At 41.2% G+C, this 17,921-nt stretch overlaps 1 protein-coding gene across 1 annotated transcript in view; it reads right to left on the bottom strand.

The window, feature by feature from the left end:
* The window catches only part of lrp1bb (low density lipoprotein receptor-related protein 1Bb), a 232,969-nt gene that overhangs the window by 56,977 nt on the left and 158,071 nt on the right, over window positions 1–17,921 (bottom strand). Inside the window, exons 32-43 of the mRNA XM_068701483.1 lie at window positions 13,352–13,492; window positions 13,092–13,217; window positions 12,765–12,896; window positions 10,776–10,910; window positions 10,353–10,482; window positions 9,639–9,765; window positions 9,328–9,479; window positions 8,525–8,649; window positions 7,948–8,319; window positions 4,992–5,181; window positions 3,032–3,236; window positions 381–573 (exon numbers count right to left, since the gene is read on the bottom strand). Coding sequence (XP_068557584.1) covers window positions 381–573; window positions 3,032–3,236; window positions 4,992–5,181; window positions 7,948–8,319; window positions 8,525–8,649; window positions 9,328–9,479; window positions 9,639–9,765; window positions 10,353–10,482; window positions 10,776–10,910; window positions 12,765–12,896; window positions 13,092–13,217; window positions 13,352–13,492 — 2,028 coding nt within the window. The remainder of the gene's footprint in view (window positions 1–380; window positions 574–3,031; window positions 3,237–4,991; window positions 5,182–7,947; window positions 8,320–8,524; window positions 8,650–9,327; window positions 9,480–9,638; window positions 9,766–10,352; window positions 10,483–10,775; window positions 10,911–12,764; window positions 12,897–13,091; window positions 13,218–13,351; window positions 13,493–17,921) is intronic.

Genomic DNA, 17,921 nt, shown 5'->3' on the forward strand with positions numbered 1-17,921 from the left:
CCACCAGCGATGTGCAGGTTGATGAAGTAAAAGATTACAGTTAATTGTGGGGAATTAAAACATTTAAATTACACTTTGAAACATGTTTATCGGGGTTGAATTCAAATAACCACAATCGGTCTGGCTTTATTACTTCCAATGAAAAAATGTCAAGTCAGTGGGGAAGGAAACTGTACGCATGCCTCAAAAAGCAAATTAAAACACAAGTGCATTCAAACTGTATTAGTGGCACAGATTAACGTAATGAATATGCACATGCTTACAGTAGACTCCTGCCAATAAGCACACATCATCGCCCGGGCACCTGCACACATCATACACAAACATTTGCAGACACAACACTGCATCCAACGGACATCTCCGGGTGTTCAAATACTCACAGTTGTTAGTGTCCCTGGCCACAGCTATAATTCCCATTGGTTGATGAGGTATGTCTGCTCGCAGCACCTTGGTGTCACCACCCGTGTACTTGTTTGATCGCAGCACAGACCTGCGGGCCCAGTCTGACCAGTAGATGAAATCTGCATAGATGGCAAGTCCGTAGAAGTTCCCCGGTCCTGATTTCACTATTACCTAAACATTGTAGAGCAAAGGACTCATGTTAGAGCTGTTTTCCAGATTCAAGGCCGGTGCTCTGGTACTGGCAAATGTACAGTACATGTGAAGGATTCTATATGCCAGAGTAGATAACACAGCGATAACAAGAGCATACGTATATTTTACAAAGTCAATATTTGTACTACTAGATCTGGCTGGAAAAAAAAAGCATTGGCAGAGTTTTGAGTGCAACTCTAGAAATAAATGCGAAAGATAATGTTTTGACTCATTAATCAACACATCACCCCCGCTGCCCACATGACTGCTTAACCCAGATGTTGGGGGAGTAAACGACGGTGTCATTGGCAGGGAGGCAGGAATCCATCAGATGCCTCCTGGTGGGACTCTCCAGGTTTGTGGGGGATTGTGTGTGTGTGTGTGTGTGTGTGTGTGTGTGTGTGTGTGTGTGGGGGGGGGGGGGGATAAGGGCCACCAGCGGCTCTGTAGTCTCAGACATTAGTGGGACAGACTTGTAAGCACCATCACATTAGCCCTGTGCCATACTGGGATTAATAGGACAGGTGTTGATTAAAGGAGCTCAGCGTGTGAAAGCAACAACTGGCCATCCGGCAAGTTAGAGACAGAAAAAGAGGCAGAGAGAGAAAGAGGAGGGAAAGATAGATCGCCAGATGGGATTGGATGGAACATATTGATGGGGAAATTACATTTGGGGAACATTAAGGTTACAGCCAGCTACATATTACTTTTGCGCCGAAGCTGTGTTTTGGATAAATGTGAACATATTTCACATATCTTTCACTCTCCAGCAATGTTGAAATAAGGTACTTCAATTGCAAACGCCAGCAAACTCCAAACTGATGACCTCAGTGAGCCTCGGTTTTACATGGAAACATTAAAATGCCCAGAGAGCACAATGCTGACATGGAACTCAAATGACACTAATCATTCCCAGACAGCTCTCAATTTATATTCAATCTATTCATGGTAAAAAAAAAAGAAAAAAAAGACCATCTTCTCCCCACTAAACATGCCGATATCTTCCCCTTATAATGCACTCTTCTGCCCTTTGTGAAGCGCTGTATTCATTAACAACATGGGTTGTTCGCTCTCAAAATGGCACGGGGGAGTGAGCCCTGCCACAGCTCCAACCACACTGACAGCATGTAATGGCACTGCTGCAGAGAAGAGGGGTGCTGGGCCCTCGAGAGCACTCCACCACCATCCAAGTCTTCATTCATATGACTCAATACGTAATTGGTGTTCTATAATGGGTTTTATTGTATCTGATCGAGGGCCTTACCCCGTTTTTTTTTTTTGTATTATTCCAAAATGAAATTCTGCAGCCATTGGCAATTTTGCAAAATCAAAACCCACCGGAGTGACCAGGAGCCTTAAGCTTCCATCTCCACAGCAAGTTCTTGTATATAATAGATGGGTTGTCTTAAGATGTTCACAATCGCAGTTAGGATAAGTGCTGAAGTTGACAATCAGCTACTTCTGTTCAATTTACACATTTTAATTGGAATGGTGAATTTGCAACCCAGAGCGGTCTCACTGCACAGCCTTCATTAGCAGGACTCCACTGCAGCAAGGGCAGGTGGGGACCCAAAGGTGAGGACGTTCTGAGCCGTGTGACCCGGCTCAGCAAGCATATGGGTAACTAATTGAGATGGGCCAAGGTGCTGAGCTGTTGAGGTCATGTCAAGCTAAAACTGAAATCTTTGGCAAAAAAGTCAATTTTCTACTGTAATCTTTTAATATTTCATTCATCCGGCTGTGATTTCATACATTATAGCTGCAACGTTTCATGGACAAAATAAAAGCCCCCCTCACTGAGCTTCCTTACTTTAGCAGGAAATAGCTTCTGTGATTAAGGAAACCATCTGTCCCCTCAGTGCTGAGATATCAGAAAGAGCATCAAGAGGTATTTCTGATCCTATCTTCTGTATAGAGGATCATGTTTCAGGAGCTCAATAGGAATGGGAGATTAAATGGAAGAAAAAAAAAAAAAAGTTTCATTCCAGGAGAAAAAGGCAGATCAATCTGACACCCTTGTTTCTCTCATGTTGTCTAATGAAACATCTCCATCACTGAGAGTTTTGTGGAAAATATAATCTACCTATAGTCACTCACTGGGTCAATTTCATAAAAAACATTCTTTGATGGAACGCTTCCGTAGCTCCGTCGTTAGAGCACATATCACATTACCATGATGTCCCAGGTTCAATTCCAGCCTTGGGACCCCTCACCCCTCTTTTTATCCACATTATCCAAACTGTCAAATCAAAGGCAAACATGACAAACAAATAAGAGAAACTTGCTTTGATTCATGGGAATTTCAAAGGGGATACAAAGGACACACAAACAAAGGTGGGCCTTTAAATAAGACCCTGATAATGACAGAGATAAACAAATCTATTGCTTGAAATTAAGCAACCACAATTAATATCCTTTACCTTATTTTCATACTCACATATCTGCTGGAACCATCGTAGTCACATCTCTCAATTTTGCCAAGGCTTCCATCTGAAAAGTAGAGCTTCTCCGCTTTGTGGTCAATAGTCAGTCCATTGGGCGTCAGGATATCAGAACCAATGATCACCCTCATGTTGTTGCCTGCCAAGGTGGATCTCATGATGCTGGGTCTCTGCTCATTCCAGTTGGTCCAAAACATCAGGCTGACATGTGAGAGGACAACCAAACATGTAAGTACTAGTGAGCAGTCCTTTCATTTACAATTCAAGCAAGAGCAAGCGGCTTCATCTTAACCTTTTATACACGAGGCCTATTTGTGTAAGTGTCACCAGAGACACTTACACACTTGTGTAAGTGTCACCAGAGACGTTCGCCCTCTCCAAAAAGACGCACTACTTCACGTTGGTACTTCTATGAATTCACACCACCTGAGCAAGAACCACCAAGTATGTGCAGTCTGAAATGAAATCAGGGAGCAGGAATGATATACCAGGAAACTCTGTTCCATGCTGGCATAACAAACCCTAATGGACAGGAACATGTTTCTCCCCTGAATTAAATTGCCGGGGGTTTATGCAGTTGTTTCAGTCAGTTATCAACATGTTGCCAAGACCTCCGTGGCCTGTCATCGGCCTCCCCCTTTTTGCCCTGAAGGAGCTCATCACCGATAAAGTGGAGCTCAGTTTCTATTTGATAAAACGGATTAGCATCACACGTTGTGAGATAGAGGTCATTTATTCATATTCCCTTGTGTGAGGACTTCTAAGAATATGAAAAACACAGATGATAGCAACGGAGTAAATAAATGAAAGATGTATATCTTAGTTTATATGGGTTTGCAAGATGGATGGTTTTAAATCCACAGAGATGCAGATACACCATGAAAAAGAAGCGGTGGATATGTTTCAAATTGTATAAAAAAAAGCTTTTCAGCTCCTGGGTTCTCATGTCATACTATGATGAAGTCATGGAAGTCCTCTCTAGTGTGATAATAAGGGTTCCGGTCAGAAGTCACAACCAGGGACTGCTAATTAATCACTTGAGTTTGAATTCTAATTATCAGACTGTGCTTCTGGGGTAGGATGGATATAGTGCCAAATTGCCAACCAAGGATATAGTCTGAGGTCAAGAAATTAATTTAGTAATAAAGTACAACAGACGGAGCAAGCTACTACTCACTCTTTTCAGACTGCTCACAGCAGAAACATTTTTATATTCATGCATATGCAAGTGTTACATGAGAGCAGGATGTGACAGGAAGACTGAGGCGTTACTTTTTTGAACAACAGACATCACCTTTTCTGAGAGATTTTTTTTTTTTACTGGCACACTAAAAGCAACTGTTAAATCAGGTATTCAAAAAGCTATGAGTACAGCTCAGATCAGATCAAAACACTTACACCTGAAGTGTGAACATGCGAACCAAAACACATTCCATATCTCAGACCTATTGCTACGAAGTTTGGCTCTGAATACATCTAGGCTGTAAGGTTGCCAACATGATTGTTAAAAAGCAAATATAATCACATCGACATACTGTACATAGGGGCTGTCTTGATAGCCTACATACACTAACAAGCAATGTGTGTCCCCAAACCTTACTGCATGTAGCGAGAGGAAACTGACACTCCCACGTCCAAAACTAACGCTACGGGGTACCTAGAGCGTTATAGGTTGAACCTGGGCCACTGATCAAGCGTTGCTATTTGACAAGAGGGGACAGGGAATGTGTTGGTCATGATGTAATTTACATCCATGTCTGTCAAAATGTCATCATTTCAGAATAGTTTTCTATTAGACGAAGATCTTCGAAATTCAATTCTTGAGTTATTGCCAAAAACTTTTCTTTTTTTTTTGAGGTAACAGTGATCTTTGACCACTAAATGTGAAATAGATCAACCTTGAGTGCGTGTGGACGTTTGTGATATTTGTTTTTATTACTTAGAAGAGCTACTGACTTTTGACACTCATCCAGGGCCAGGACATGCGGATGGTCCTCCTCCGAGAGAGTGACCACGGCCTGTCGACCGAAGGCGCCGGCTCGTTTCTGGTCCACGGTTTGTCTGGTGATGGTGGAAGTAGTGGAGCTGGTCCAGTACAACGTGTCCCAGGCTCGGTGGTAGGCCAGGCCCTCGACTGAACCCACATCTAAAAGAACAGACACATAAGACCTCTGCTCGGGTTCCACACAAAGTCAGTTCATTCAGACACCGCATCTTGCGTGGTTTAATGAAAACAAAGGCCTGGAAAGAAAACTCATGTTTAAAGCTGCATTTGGAAAAGCATAAATGTTGAATATATATATATATCAGTCTAGATAACAAGTAATGGAACAAAGTGGACTACATCCTTTGTAAGTAAAAAATTAAAGTTGTTAGCAAAACACATAAGATTATTTTTTGTTTTGTTCCTGAGGAGCACATATTGATATCATGTTGTGGGGCCTTAGGGAAATAAAATCAACCCACATTAAAACATTTAAGTTATCCGCCATTAAACTGCAAAAGTCCCCCGTTGCAGATTTAGGTAAAGTATTGACTTGTAACAGACGGCAGGTTGAGATTGTGTTAGAACCGGTATTATGTGTCCTCGGTGATTGACAGGGAAATGACTTCATGTCTCACTACAGACAGCTATTTGTTGATGCAACAGTCACTCCGCAGCTGAATATGTTTTCACTGCGAACCAATTTCCTAAACAGAGAATATGATAAGGTCCTCGTAGCTCCCGGGTCGGGTGCAATAATGTGACTGACAGACCCTCAGAGAGAGGCGGTGATCACAGACAGAGAACCTGGCCATATCGTTTCATCACGTACAGTAGATTCTGTTCTCATTTTTTGGTTTCATAAATGACCTATTGAATGTGACCGCTTGTGCAATATTAAAACCATATTGCACAATATAAAACAATATTGCACAAGCGTCAATTAATAACTGCAGTGATACTGTGTCACTGAATATGACTACTGCTTCCCATGGAGCAATCTAGGGTATTTGTGGAAGCCTCTGATTAATGGGATCTGGCTCTGGGAGACTAAAATTATGAAAATGTTTTTTGGGGGAAAAAAACTGTAAGCAGCAAAATAAATGTTGGCACCATGCAAAAAGAAAAAGAAAAATGTCTAACCAGTACAACAACAACAACAACAACAACAACACAAATGCCCTGCTGAGTACAATAGAATGTTGAAAAAAATCATATAAAATCAGTTGAACGAAGCATTACATTTCCCTGGAAAGAGGAAACGTAATTCCTAATTACCATACTTACCCTGATAGAGCCTATTTATTAAAATGCAATAAAGACATGCTAAGCCACTGGCCCCTAAGATCAGATATAACAGAGTAGTTTCTAAGGGCTTTGGAACCTCACTTGCATGAATCGGGTTCTGCGTTTGAGTGAAATGTCATCTGTGAATGCAGCCCCTAATTTGCCTTAATGGTGAACATTTGGCCAATTCTAGAGATTTTGAATGTGTCCCCTTATCTAAAACCCATAAACTATACTCTAGAATACTTAAGACACAACCTGAGTCAGCCGATCACTAATTAATAGTTTGCAATAAAAGGCGTCTGGCAGTTTGGAGTTTCTCACAAATTGTTGGCCGGGCGAGGGAGTAATTAATGGGGCACATGGAGTTTAATTAGGGAAATATGGATGATTAACATCTTCACCTTCCCTCAAAGACGTGATGCAGGCAGAATCTTTTTTTGGTGGAAAATAGAAGAGATCTTGCTTTTACATACAGAAGCAGGAGAAGCTGCACAACATCAAATGAGCTAATTTGAAACAAGAAAGATGGTGGTATCCTAACCCAGTTGTATCTATTTAACAGCAAACAAAAACAATGTTGCCGTTCCCTTATAAAAACTACAGGGGTTTGTTTTTGTACGGTGTACTCAAATGAATTCTTTGCACCACTTTGACTTAGCATTTCACAAATGCGAAAGTGTGAAGGACACGACGAGGGTTCTTATTAACGCTTGTTCATTTCTGGAGGATAAGTAAATAAGCAGAAAGCTCTCCCGGCAGGGTGTGGGAGATGGGCCGGGTGGATGGGTGGGAGTGGGAACACTCAGAAAACTGAGTGGGAAAACTGCCAGTTTCCCAGTGTGAGGGGTGGGTGGGAAGGTGCTGAGCTCTGCTCCCAGTGGAAACTTCACAGAGGATGCTAGCCGAGCAGAACAGAAGGTTTTGCTGTTCATCTGACTCCAGTCAAGCTTATCAAGACAGGACTGACTGGGATTTAGTGGAGGAATAGAGAAGGATTGGTTCCATCATTCAATCTGTGACAGTCAGTAAGCAGAAACCTTTCAAACATTGGTATTATACCCCACTGATTTAGTATTAAATGGTCTTTTCAGAGGAGTGCTGGGGGCAACAAAAAAAAAATGGGAGCGGCAGAGAAGTGGGATATGTCGAGATAAACGCTACGATATTGATGATAATGCTATGCCACCTACGTACAGGCTATTAATGACATGTGAATAATGTGCCCCGTTAACACAAATAAATATGACACCATATCTAGAGCGTTGATGTAATGAGAGCAGCACATCACGATAGCAACAGCTGCAGTCAAATGTCAGTGTCTGTACTGGACCTACTCAGCACCAGTGATACTGTGCACTATAGAGGCATGTTGCCAGCAAGCTCCGCCCAATACACAATCAATGTAGTTACATATGAGTAAAACAAAAAAAAAAAACAGAGATGTAAATGTAAACGTTAAAAATGTAGATGCTTAAAGCGCACGTTACATGGCAATTCAAAACTTCAGGTGGCCATATTGAATAAAACTGGTAATATACTTGTGCGGTCCAACCTTGCATCCAAGACACCGGTAAATACCATAGAAGAAGAAGAAGTTATTATCAGTGGTGGGGATGTTGTAAATGTAAAAACACTTACTTTCTGCAATAATAGATCTCCCCGTCCAGTCATCGTTAATCATCTGGATGTTTCCAAAATGGACGTCACTGAAAAAGATGCGGTTGGTCCGAGCTGTCTTCTGACTGTAGTCAAAGGCCAGGGCTATGACGTTCTTGAAAAAAGCAGGGTTTTCAAACGGCTGGACAGGTGAGTTGAGGTCATTCTCATCAGAAAGGTGGATGCTTTTCAGTATGGTCCTCTCAGAGAAGAGCAGATAACCTTCGTAGCGCTCACAGGCAAAGCCGTCCTCTGCCAAGCGACCATGGGCGCAGGAGCAAGTCCGGCGACCGCTACCCAGGTGGAAGCACAGCTGCTGGCAGCCTCCGTTACTCCTGGCACATGGGTTTGTGCCTTCAAAACACAAACAATTGCTCAATTATTGATTTGTTTGCCCCCTTGCAAGCATCTTTAAACTGTACGTGACTTTACATCACATATGAGAATCATTGTAGCAGCCACACATTTCTTGCAAGGGGAATTTTGTAAAAGTCCTAAAACACTAAGTCTAGTGAGAGACAAGTAAATCAAGACAAGACTTGTAAATTGATGTCTTTACCTTTTTCTCTGCCTCTATTGAAGACTGTCACATCCTTCAAATTGACTCCCAGACCACTCCTCATGGTCACAGCCTCACTGGTGTCGGTCTTGAAGCCGCGTCGGATTGAACCGTTGGAGTGAGCCCTGAAGTACACCAACAAATGAGTGGCTTCAGAGAATCACGCATACTGTATTCTGACTCTTCACTAGGTACCAGCTAATGACGAAGTCAGATGCACATAAAGACTGATCATTCATTTGAAAATATTAAAGCAAAATCAAAGACTACCGTCACCCAGTCCTGACATACAATTCAAGTTATTGATGATCAAAACACATTAAAGCGAACTGCTTCTTTCCATTGTGGGCCTTGTGGTGGGGGGGATGGGGAGACAGAGAGATAATTGATCTCATGCAAGAGAGGTTAAAAACATGCAAAACAGACAAACAAACAAAAGAGACATGCGATTCATTATTGAAAAACCATTTGTTAACCAATAGTTTGAAACCTGTCTCAGTCTGTTCTCCAAAGAGCTGCAGGTGTATGAAAATGTATAAAGCGACCGATTTCATGAACAGAAATGAGGCTTCATCAAATGTAACTGCGTTTGAATTTACAAAAGGCGAAGAAGGATTCTCCCTTGATGATGACGGTGAATTCCACCAGGAGTATTTAAGAAAATAGGCCGTGACCGTCGCTATGAGGAACCGCTGAACTTAATATCTCCCGAAACCTTTGAAGGGAAGGGGTTTTTGTCAGGTTAGTATTGTGGGCTTTGCGGGGCACTGCATGTGTGCGCATTTATGAAAATAATAAATTACCTGTCAGACCAGTAGATGTAAGAACCGAACACAGCCACCGAGAACAGGTCTACGTTGGCCACTGACAGTACAATCTCCCGGCTCTCCCCTGTCTCAAGGTTGATCCTCTCGATCTTATCTGTGCGAGCGTCGCACCAGTATAATGTATTTTCCTGGAAGGTAATTTTAAAATGCATATCACAAACTGAACCTCTTAGTCAAAGTCCTATTTTATCCACAAAGGAGATGAGGGAGGAAGTACAGTATTCAGTAGCAGCACAGCGGAGGGGGAGAAGCTTGGTGATAGTGTGTTTTTTTTTTTGCATCTGTACCTCGTAGTCTATGGAAATTCCATTGGGCCACATGATGCCCGAGTTGACTAAGGTAACCTGGTCGGAACCGTCCAGACGGGAGCGGCCGATGCAGGGGTTCTGGCCCCATTCAGTCCAGAAGAGATACCTGGTGAGCAGAGTAGCGTCACACAAACACACTGATTTCTGTACATAAAAAAAAACAAGAGGAACACAATAAAGACATATCTGGTTCTGTTGGCCAATATTAAAAAATGGTTTCTGCAATGTTCCTTTAAATAGATTTGCTCAATGGTGTGACAAACATTTCTAATAAAGTAGATTATTTAAAATTGAACAATAAACGTTGCCATTGCAGATGACAGTAACTGTAAAACCTGTTTATGATAAGAGTAAAATAGAGCACTGTAAAGATAACAATAATTCATATAAAAACAGATATGATACATTTCAAACTTAAGAAAGATAAGGACCAAAATGCATTAAAGATATAACCCAATAGAGCCTCTCTATTTGCATGAGTGCCAATATATGTGATGAGCCAGTATTGATAAACAGTGTTGTTCTGCACATCAAGAGACGGGAAGTTCTACTGTCACGTCAGTTGTCCTTCTACATTTGCCACCAAAGGACTTAATGACATCAATAACCAGTGTCTGAGTGCATTATTTTCTGTAAATAGTAAGAGCACAAATAGGTCAAACACAGACATGAAAACACAAAGACATGGCCCACCCCTTCTGTGGATGTACAGCGATGGCCCTGGGCTGGTCAAGTCCTTCAGATATGACCACAGAGCGGTAGGCGCCATTCAGACGAGAGATTTCTATCAGATTGAAACCATGGTCCGTCCAATACAGGTTTCCTGTGTAGGAAAAAAAAAAAACAATAGCCTGGTGTAAATGCAGCAGTGGTACATGAGAAGGTCCCCTCATGAACTTACACATAAACTATTAATAACTAATCCTGCACACGCATTTTGCCCTGTGAAATATTTTATGTGGAGGAAACCCATCACCGTCACTAAGGCTCAATGTGTTTTAGCATTTCAAAACAAAAGTACTTAACGCCATAACGACAAGCGCTGTGCATAAAGTGCGAATCTTCACCAATCAATACCAACTTCACAGCCTACGGTAATAAAGTGGCGACACTAACCAGCGATCCAGTCAACAGCGATGCCTTCCACCCGGCTGATGCCGGTAGTGATGATGTCTTCCCTCCAGGTCTGATCACGTTTGGCCCGGGATATTCTGTTCAGACCCATGTCTGTCCAGTACACCGTGTCATTTCCTGCAAAATATACAATAGAGTTAATTACGAGGGAAAACGGGATGATGAATGCGATTGCCACAAACAGTATTTATGCCCTCAAACAAAGCAGCTCATGAAACTGCATTTTATTGCAGCACGGCCCATTTCACCAAATGTTGCGTGGGACTATAAAGCATGGCGGCAAAAATACCCACACAGTTCATCCACAGCTCTTTGTTGACATACAGTGGCTGAACAGCAAAGGCAATTGTCGGCAACATTTTTACAGGGCAGTTTATCGCTTCATGCCAAACATGTGGTTGGTAAAACTGTTATCGACCCTTTCTGATTTTACAGCCTCATTGCAAAGGCAAATCAAATAGCATGTCATGTATTTATGATGCAGTCTTCAGGTGTCTCTCCATGCACGCCTGTCAGGTTGGCTCTGTGCAGGTTGTTAGGAGGTTAAGTGGTTTAACATGTTTATTTGCACTTTCTTGTTTCTGGTGCCTTCGCACGCTGTTAACACGTAGCACGGATACGACAGAATACAGCTGCGGGGCTTTCATCTGTTCTGCTCTGGCAGCCTGGCTTCTGTAATGACAAGTCAATGATGTACGTGAGCTATCAGCTACTGCTCTTGGATGGGCTTAGTAATCCATGACAGAGAAAAAAAAAAGGTCTATATAGAAAGTCTTAGACGAGTAAAGTGCTATATTTATATATATATATATATATTTCATTACAGTCGGCGTGTACAGACCTCGGAGGTGTGTTATAGAGACTATACATTTCTGTCATTAACTACCGTTCATTATTTAGATTCCTTGCAGTTGAGATCATTTGAATACCTAAAACTGAATAAACGTCTGTTGACAGTTAATGGAATTTAATTTGTGTTGATTGCATTGAAATTGAAAAAAAAACAACAATGTTCCAGTAACTCAATGTAATGCCAGTGTTCTGGTACTGTCCCTTTATTAGATAATAGTCTGTAGTAAATAATTCCTTGTATAGTAGTGACAGCGTAGGTCTGTTGGTCAGTTGGGAAAATATTATATTCGTTTCCGCAAATTATTGCTACATTTAAATTTTCTTCTAGTTTTTGCAAACCTACATGGGAAATTCATTGGAAACATGTGGAATCACCCAAGCGTGCATTTTTTTTTATCTGGTGCCTATTTTCTAAATAATTGTTACAAATCCTTGGTATATGAAACCTTGTGTGTGTGAGCAGTTTGTTTGTTTTCAGTTGTGTGTATGCAATTTCCTACATAGCTTTTGTTATCATGCTTCAGTGGCAACCAATTATATATATGGAACGCTACCGGCCGATAGTATATTCATAGTATTTGCTGGTGTAATAAATCTATCATTTCTATCATATATATATATAATGTGTACGGAAGCAGGGATGTAACAAATGACATCACAAGCTACTGTGTTCATGTTTTGCAATGCACGTTACGGAACCTTCATTTGATACAATATCTTGGGAATTGCTTTGTATTAGGATTGTGAGTAAAAAGTAATTCATACTGAGGTTCCTACGTAATGTGATTTTTTTTTACTCTTACATCTACGCTGCACACTTTCACGAGCCCATAGACCATTATTCATAAGGTTTGAGCACATAACAAAACCCTTTCCCTCCTCCTTGTTTTAAGATTGAGAAGGAAAGATTTGTACTATAGGATGTAAAGGAGGGAGAGAGCGGCATGTTGTGTAATATAATGTCATTTAGTAACTTCAGTTACAATTAACTATTGCTACGTACATATATATATATATATATATATATATAGTCAGTCAGTTGGGAAAATATAGCTCTGATATATCTGCTGACTTATACTCAATATCAAAAATCCCCTTGTGTGTTGCATGATACCATACCTGCGTGGAAGTCAACTCCCACAGCAAACAGTGTTCCTGTAATGGGCATAAGAGCTTCACTGTTGTCATTTGGGTCAAGAGCGATCCCCCGGATTCCCTCATGGATGGAATACATCAGAAAAGAGTCGACACCTAAAGAATGACAATTGACCTATTATTCCCGAAACAATGGTATTAAAGCATTGCAAATACTGAATGCGCTATGATCTACGTATAGATCAATCACATTTAGAGTAATGAATGCAGACAGATTTCAAAGATGCATGTAGAAAAAATGCCGACAGGAGCGTACAGGCGACTCTTCAGCACATCATTTGGGGAACGTACCCTCGCAGGACATGCGGTCGCTACGCAAGTTGTAGCCAACGGTGCAGGAACAGCTGCGGGTGTTCTCGGAAGTGGGGAAGCAGAGCTGCGAGCATCCTCCGTTGTTTATCTGGCACTGGTTTCTTCCTGAATGTTAAGCACAACCAGCAAAAGGTAGGATATAAGGCACCATACATAGGTGCATAAGGACAGTGTGTGTGTGTGTGTGTGTGTGTGTGTGTGTGTGTGTGTGTGTGTGTTTGTAATGTGAGCATGCTTACCTTTCTGACCCTCCCTGTCGTACACTTTCATATGAACCACCCCAGTCGTCTTGTTTCTCAGGATCACAGGGTTCCGGCCGTCTCTCTTGGTAACCGTTCCCAGCTGTGCCGATTCCTCATCTGACCACCAGAGCTTCCCGCCTGAAACAATCAATGTCATTTGCTGATATGGATATTAAACAAATATATATATATATATATATATATATATATGGCTACAGACTGCAATGAAAGGGCAAATTGTACATTTTGCTTCAGGTAGTACCTCATCATTACTGTATGTCTTCTTTACTTTATGCAAATTATGTTCAATTCAAACAAAAGGTTTCAGACCAACAAAGACATCCATGCACTTCATCAATGTGGCTGCCTGACCAATATGGCACAATTGTAATTTTCAAGTGGGGAAGATGTACACGTACTTTATATTTGTATGACTATGAGATGCACATTCAATTTCTCAACCATTGCTATTCAGCAGACTCCCACTCCTCATGCATGAACCGCAGTGATACTTGTCAATCTAATTTGGTAATTTCGGTCACAGAACATGAAAAAAAAAAAAGATTCTGCGATTCTGAGACAGCATGACCTCATCTTTCTTGTTTCATAAAACCATATTTCGTGAGAAAAAAATTCTCTCTCATGCGCCAATCTTTGAGCTCAAAAAGCAAAGTGCTGGGTCTGGGACCAAGGGAAACGACAACATGTACTGTAGTTGTTATGTGTCATTACGTTTCACTGTCTACTCCCTGACGGACTGGCTGGTCTGCCTGGTTCTGTGTGACAGTGAACCCCCAGGCATCAGTAATGCTGAGCATAAGTGATGAGTGTGTCTTTGTAAAGAGGCACATGCACAATAGGCTCCTGGCACACCCAGCCACCAACACACTATCCTCCAACCCCCCGATTCTGTCCTCAGCAGAAATCAGTGATGCACAGTCCAGGCACTTTGCCACAGACTCCACAGACGTGACAGGAACTCTCAATTTTTAAAATCCCACTGAAGTGCAAAGTGGAGACGAGTCAGGTGGCTCCCCTCGCTTCGAAATAGACGCTGTATGTGGGGTGGAGATGGACTCTGAAAGGGTTACAATTGCAGAAATGACCATTACTCAGAGGAGGCGTGCTTTAAAATAGGCAGCATTATGGAAAGGAACATTCCTATTTATAAAGTAACATACAAATTGGTTATTGAAAAGGATAATCTTTCTCAAAGATTAAAACATAACAAAAAAAAATGTTTTAGAAGCAGCAACCACATATGAAATGAATTACAGGTAAACAAACCCTTCTGAGCGACATTGCTGGTGCAAACAAACGGCTGCAGTCTGTTACTCTCTTGGGCTACAGTATATTACTGTACAACTACACTATATAGAAAATGCATGAAGATGAGAAAAGCACTCTCTTGCAGTCAATACACGATATCAGACGATTTAGTGACATATTTGTATTTACAAAAAACAATCGAAAATTGAGCCCTTTGGGTTTCAATCTACAAATCCCATGAAGCTAAGATACTGTTTTGTTATCTCACCCTTTTTGATTTATTTAGAATAAAAACACAAACACACAGAAACAATTCCCACTTGCATTAATAGCTTTGGGCTCAATGTCATCCCTGAAGGGAACGCAAAACTCGTTTTCACAAATCACACAAATTCCCATGAGTGAGAATGACAGTCTACATGCAGTTTACAAAACATTTGACCCTGGAGGGCACGCTAGCCTAGATTAGCTTTGCACTCTGTGTTAATTTGATGCCGTGGGGACCGCCGGCTAGCTGTGATTGCTCGCTTGTGGCACATCATATTCAATTTCCACCTCGACCGCTAGTTTGATTCCAGGCAAGTCAAGGCTGATGGATCACCTACATCTTCCAAATAGAAGCCCTCACCTTTTCCTCAAGCCAATCCAATTATTACAGAGCCCTGAGATCTGAGTGGATCGACCTTGTGTCACTAACAGTGCCTTCATTACATCTTTTTCACAACCAGCCTGAACAAGCGCTAAGACTTGCGTGCAAAACGTAAAAGTCAAAAGGAAACACGAGCACCACAGCGTGTTTGTTTCTGCACACTGCTGAATGGATTGTCAGTTTGATCGATTATAGTTATTTTGCTCTCTGAATCTGACAGGTGGGGGTTTAATTTAGCCGGTCGCTTGTGGATGTATCCTGATAGAACTCAAGCTTTCCTCGTTCAACACATGACGTTGTTGAGTAACCTTAACCACTTTAAACACAACCAACTGATCGATCAAGCTATCACAGACCAGAAGAGAGAGTCGAAACGATTGCTAGATTGGTGTTAATTAATGTTTGTTGACTAAATCAGCAAGAGACTTTAATTACCCATAATTACTTGTCAATACCTAACATGTTATTTCCCGAGCAATGGCTGTACATGTAGTTTATCTGTATATCAACACTGTAATTCTAATACTTTGTTCTATTCCATTAGTAATCCAATCAGTTTGCTGAGCTAGTAAGAGAAAGAAGACAGAAAGAGGAGATAAAGAAAACGTGGGGGTAAACCGAGTGAATGGTCAGCAAATTCACTTAATTGCATCTTTCACCATGGAGATAAAACAACAACATCTGCAGAAGGGACATTTCTCTGTAATGGGTATCGCCAACAGTCTATTCGCTCGTCAACAAAAGAGGCTCAGGACTGGAAAATGACATGTCTGGCTGCCGTCCTGCTGTCATCCCCGAGCCTCATTTTCAGCTGACCCTACACATTTTACAAGCAGCTCAATGGTCTACAGAGAAGGAGGGCAAGAGACACCGAATGTCCCACTGACGACAAACAGGGAGTGAACATTACACCAGATGCAAAATACTAATCACAGGCTAAGAGAGCTTTTAAATGTGCTCTTTGCTCAGCAGCAGTATTTACAGTCAACATTAAAGTCGTAGTTTTGAATTGGTACAATTAGTTTGAAATGCGTATAAACACATGGTGAGCTGTGTCGTTTTAACACTAAATGAGACATCTCTGCCACATGCTTGAAGAAAATCTCTTTATCATCGCTGACGTAGAATCTGGTAAAGGTTGAAAAAGAAGATATGATTTGTTTCATGCGTTATTAGACACTAAACTTAACGTTACAAACGTAATATTAGTATCTACACCTAACAGTGGGCAAAGCCAATCATCCCAAGGCTGGATTATAAAAAAGGATGCCATATGGTCATATGGTCTTATGAGTATAAAATATACTTTCATGCTCACATGAATCCAAATGTAAATGTTCAAATCCACTAGATTGCTGTTCTAAACATAGTAATTCCTTCCAATGCAAAACATATGCCGTTGAACCACAGTGAAATTTCTCTTTTTAACAAAGTCTAATAGCAATACAGTACAGAGCTGTCCATTCTAGCATTCAAAACAATTTCCTCAACATAAGAAAATGTCATTAATTGTGATTGATGAAACTTGCAAACACCATTCCGCTGTTTTGCTGTACCTGCTACTGTGCAGGAACCAAGCCATTAGTCTATGTCACCTCCAGTTTTATCTCTCGTAGTAACGCAGTAATGAAGTCTCCCGTAATCCATATACAAAGCAGTCCTCCAAAGTCTTGACTGTAAGCAATGCCTGTAAAAATGATCCAAAAAGATCATGGGACTATACACCATTTTGTATAGTGTTAAAAAAAGATTGTATTTATTTAAAAGATTGGGGATGCAGAATGCTAACCGATAACAAACAGTGGGATTCACACTGCCGTGTTTTTCTGTGCACTTATGCTCTCAGCACATACTGACAGATATCCACCACGCATGAAATGAAGGTCTGCCGTGATAAGTAACAAGCTTCAACAACAACACTATTGATTTCATTTTCTCCTTAAAAAATAAGAATGACTATTTGGTCCAAACACACATACAAACACACCTACACCTACACCTACACACACACACACACACACACACACACACACACACACACACACACACACACTCACGTAAACCAACGACTCTCTTTTCAGTATGTTTTCTCCCTTCTAATTACCAATCTTGGCAAAGAAAACACATTAGCATAGCTCACTGGGATGCTTCCCAATTGCAGCACTGTGGAAGTGAGACAATTTAGAAATTCTGATTTGATTTGAAAAAAAAGAGAGAAAAAAGATATTGTATAAGTCACCCATTTGAAGTATACAGGTTTAGCCCAAACATCAGTTTTGTTATTTACCAAAACAGTCATAAAGGTTGATTTCTGTGGGCTACTGCACTGAGTATGACTGCGACTGTACAATGCTGTCAATGCATTGCGGCAGTGTTGCACACTAGCTGTGGCAGAGCTAGCGTGTGTTTCAGTTTAAACTGACATGCAGTGCTAATTGGAAGCCTCTATGTTTGTAGAAAAACAAGGAAATGCTGAAGAAAAGGTAAGAGCCAAACCTTCTGAGTTAAGACTGATGTAATGCGAGCTAAAGGTACGAGGGGAGACCGGGGGGGTTTGTAACACTGGTTGAGTTGTAACACTGTCACTTTGACCAATCAGAACAGAGATGCGATGATGTTATCAATACCGTACACTCCCAGTTCTTTGTT

Source organism: Cebidichthys violaceus, unplaced genomic scaffold (assembly GCF_023349555.1).
Source record: "Cebidichthys violaceus isolate CVI_PGR_0920_01 unplaced genomic scaffold, fCebVio1.0.p SCAF_11, whole genome shotgun sequence".
Classification (NCBI taxonomy): Eukaryota; Metazoa; Chordata; class Actinopteri; order Perciformes; family Stichaeidae; genus Cebidichthys; species Cebidichthys violaceus.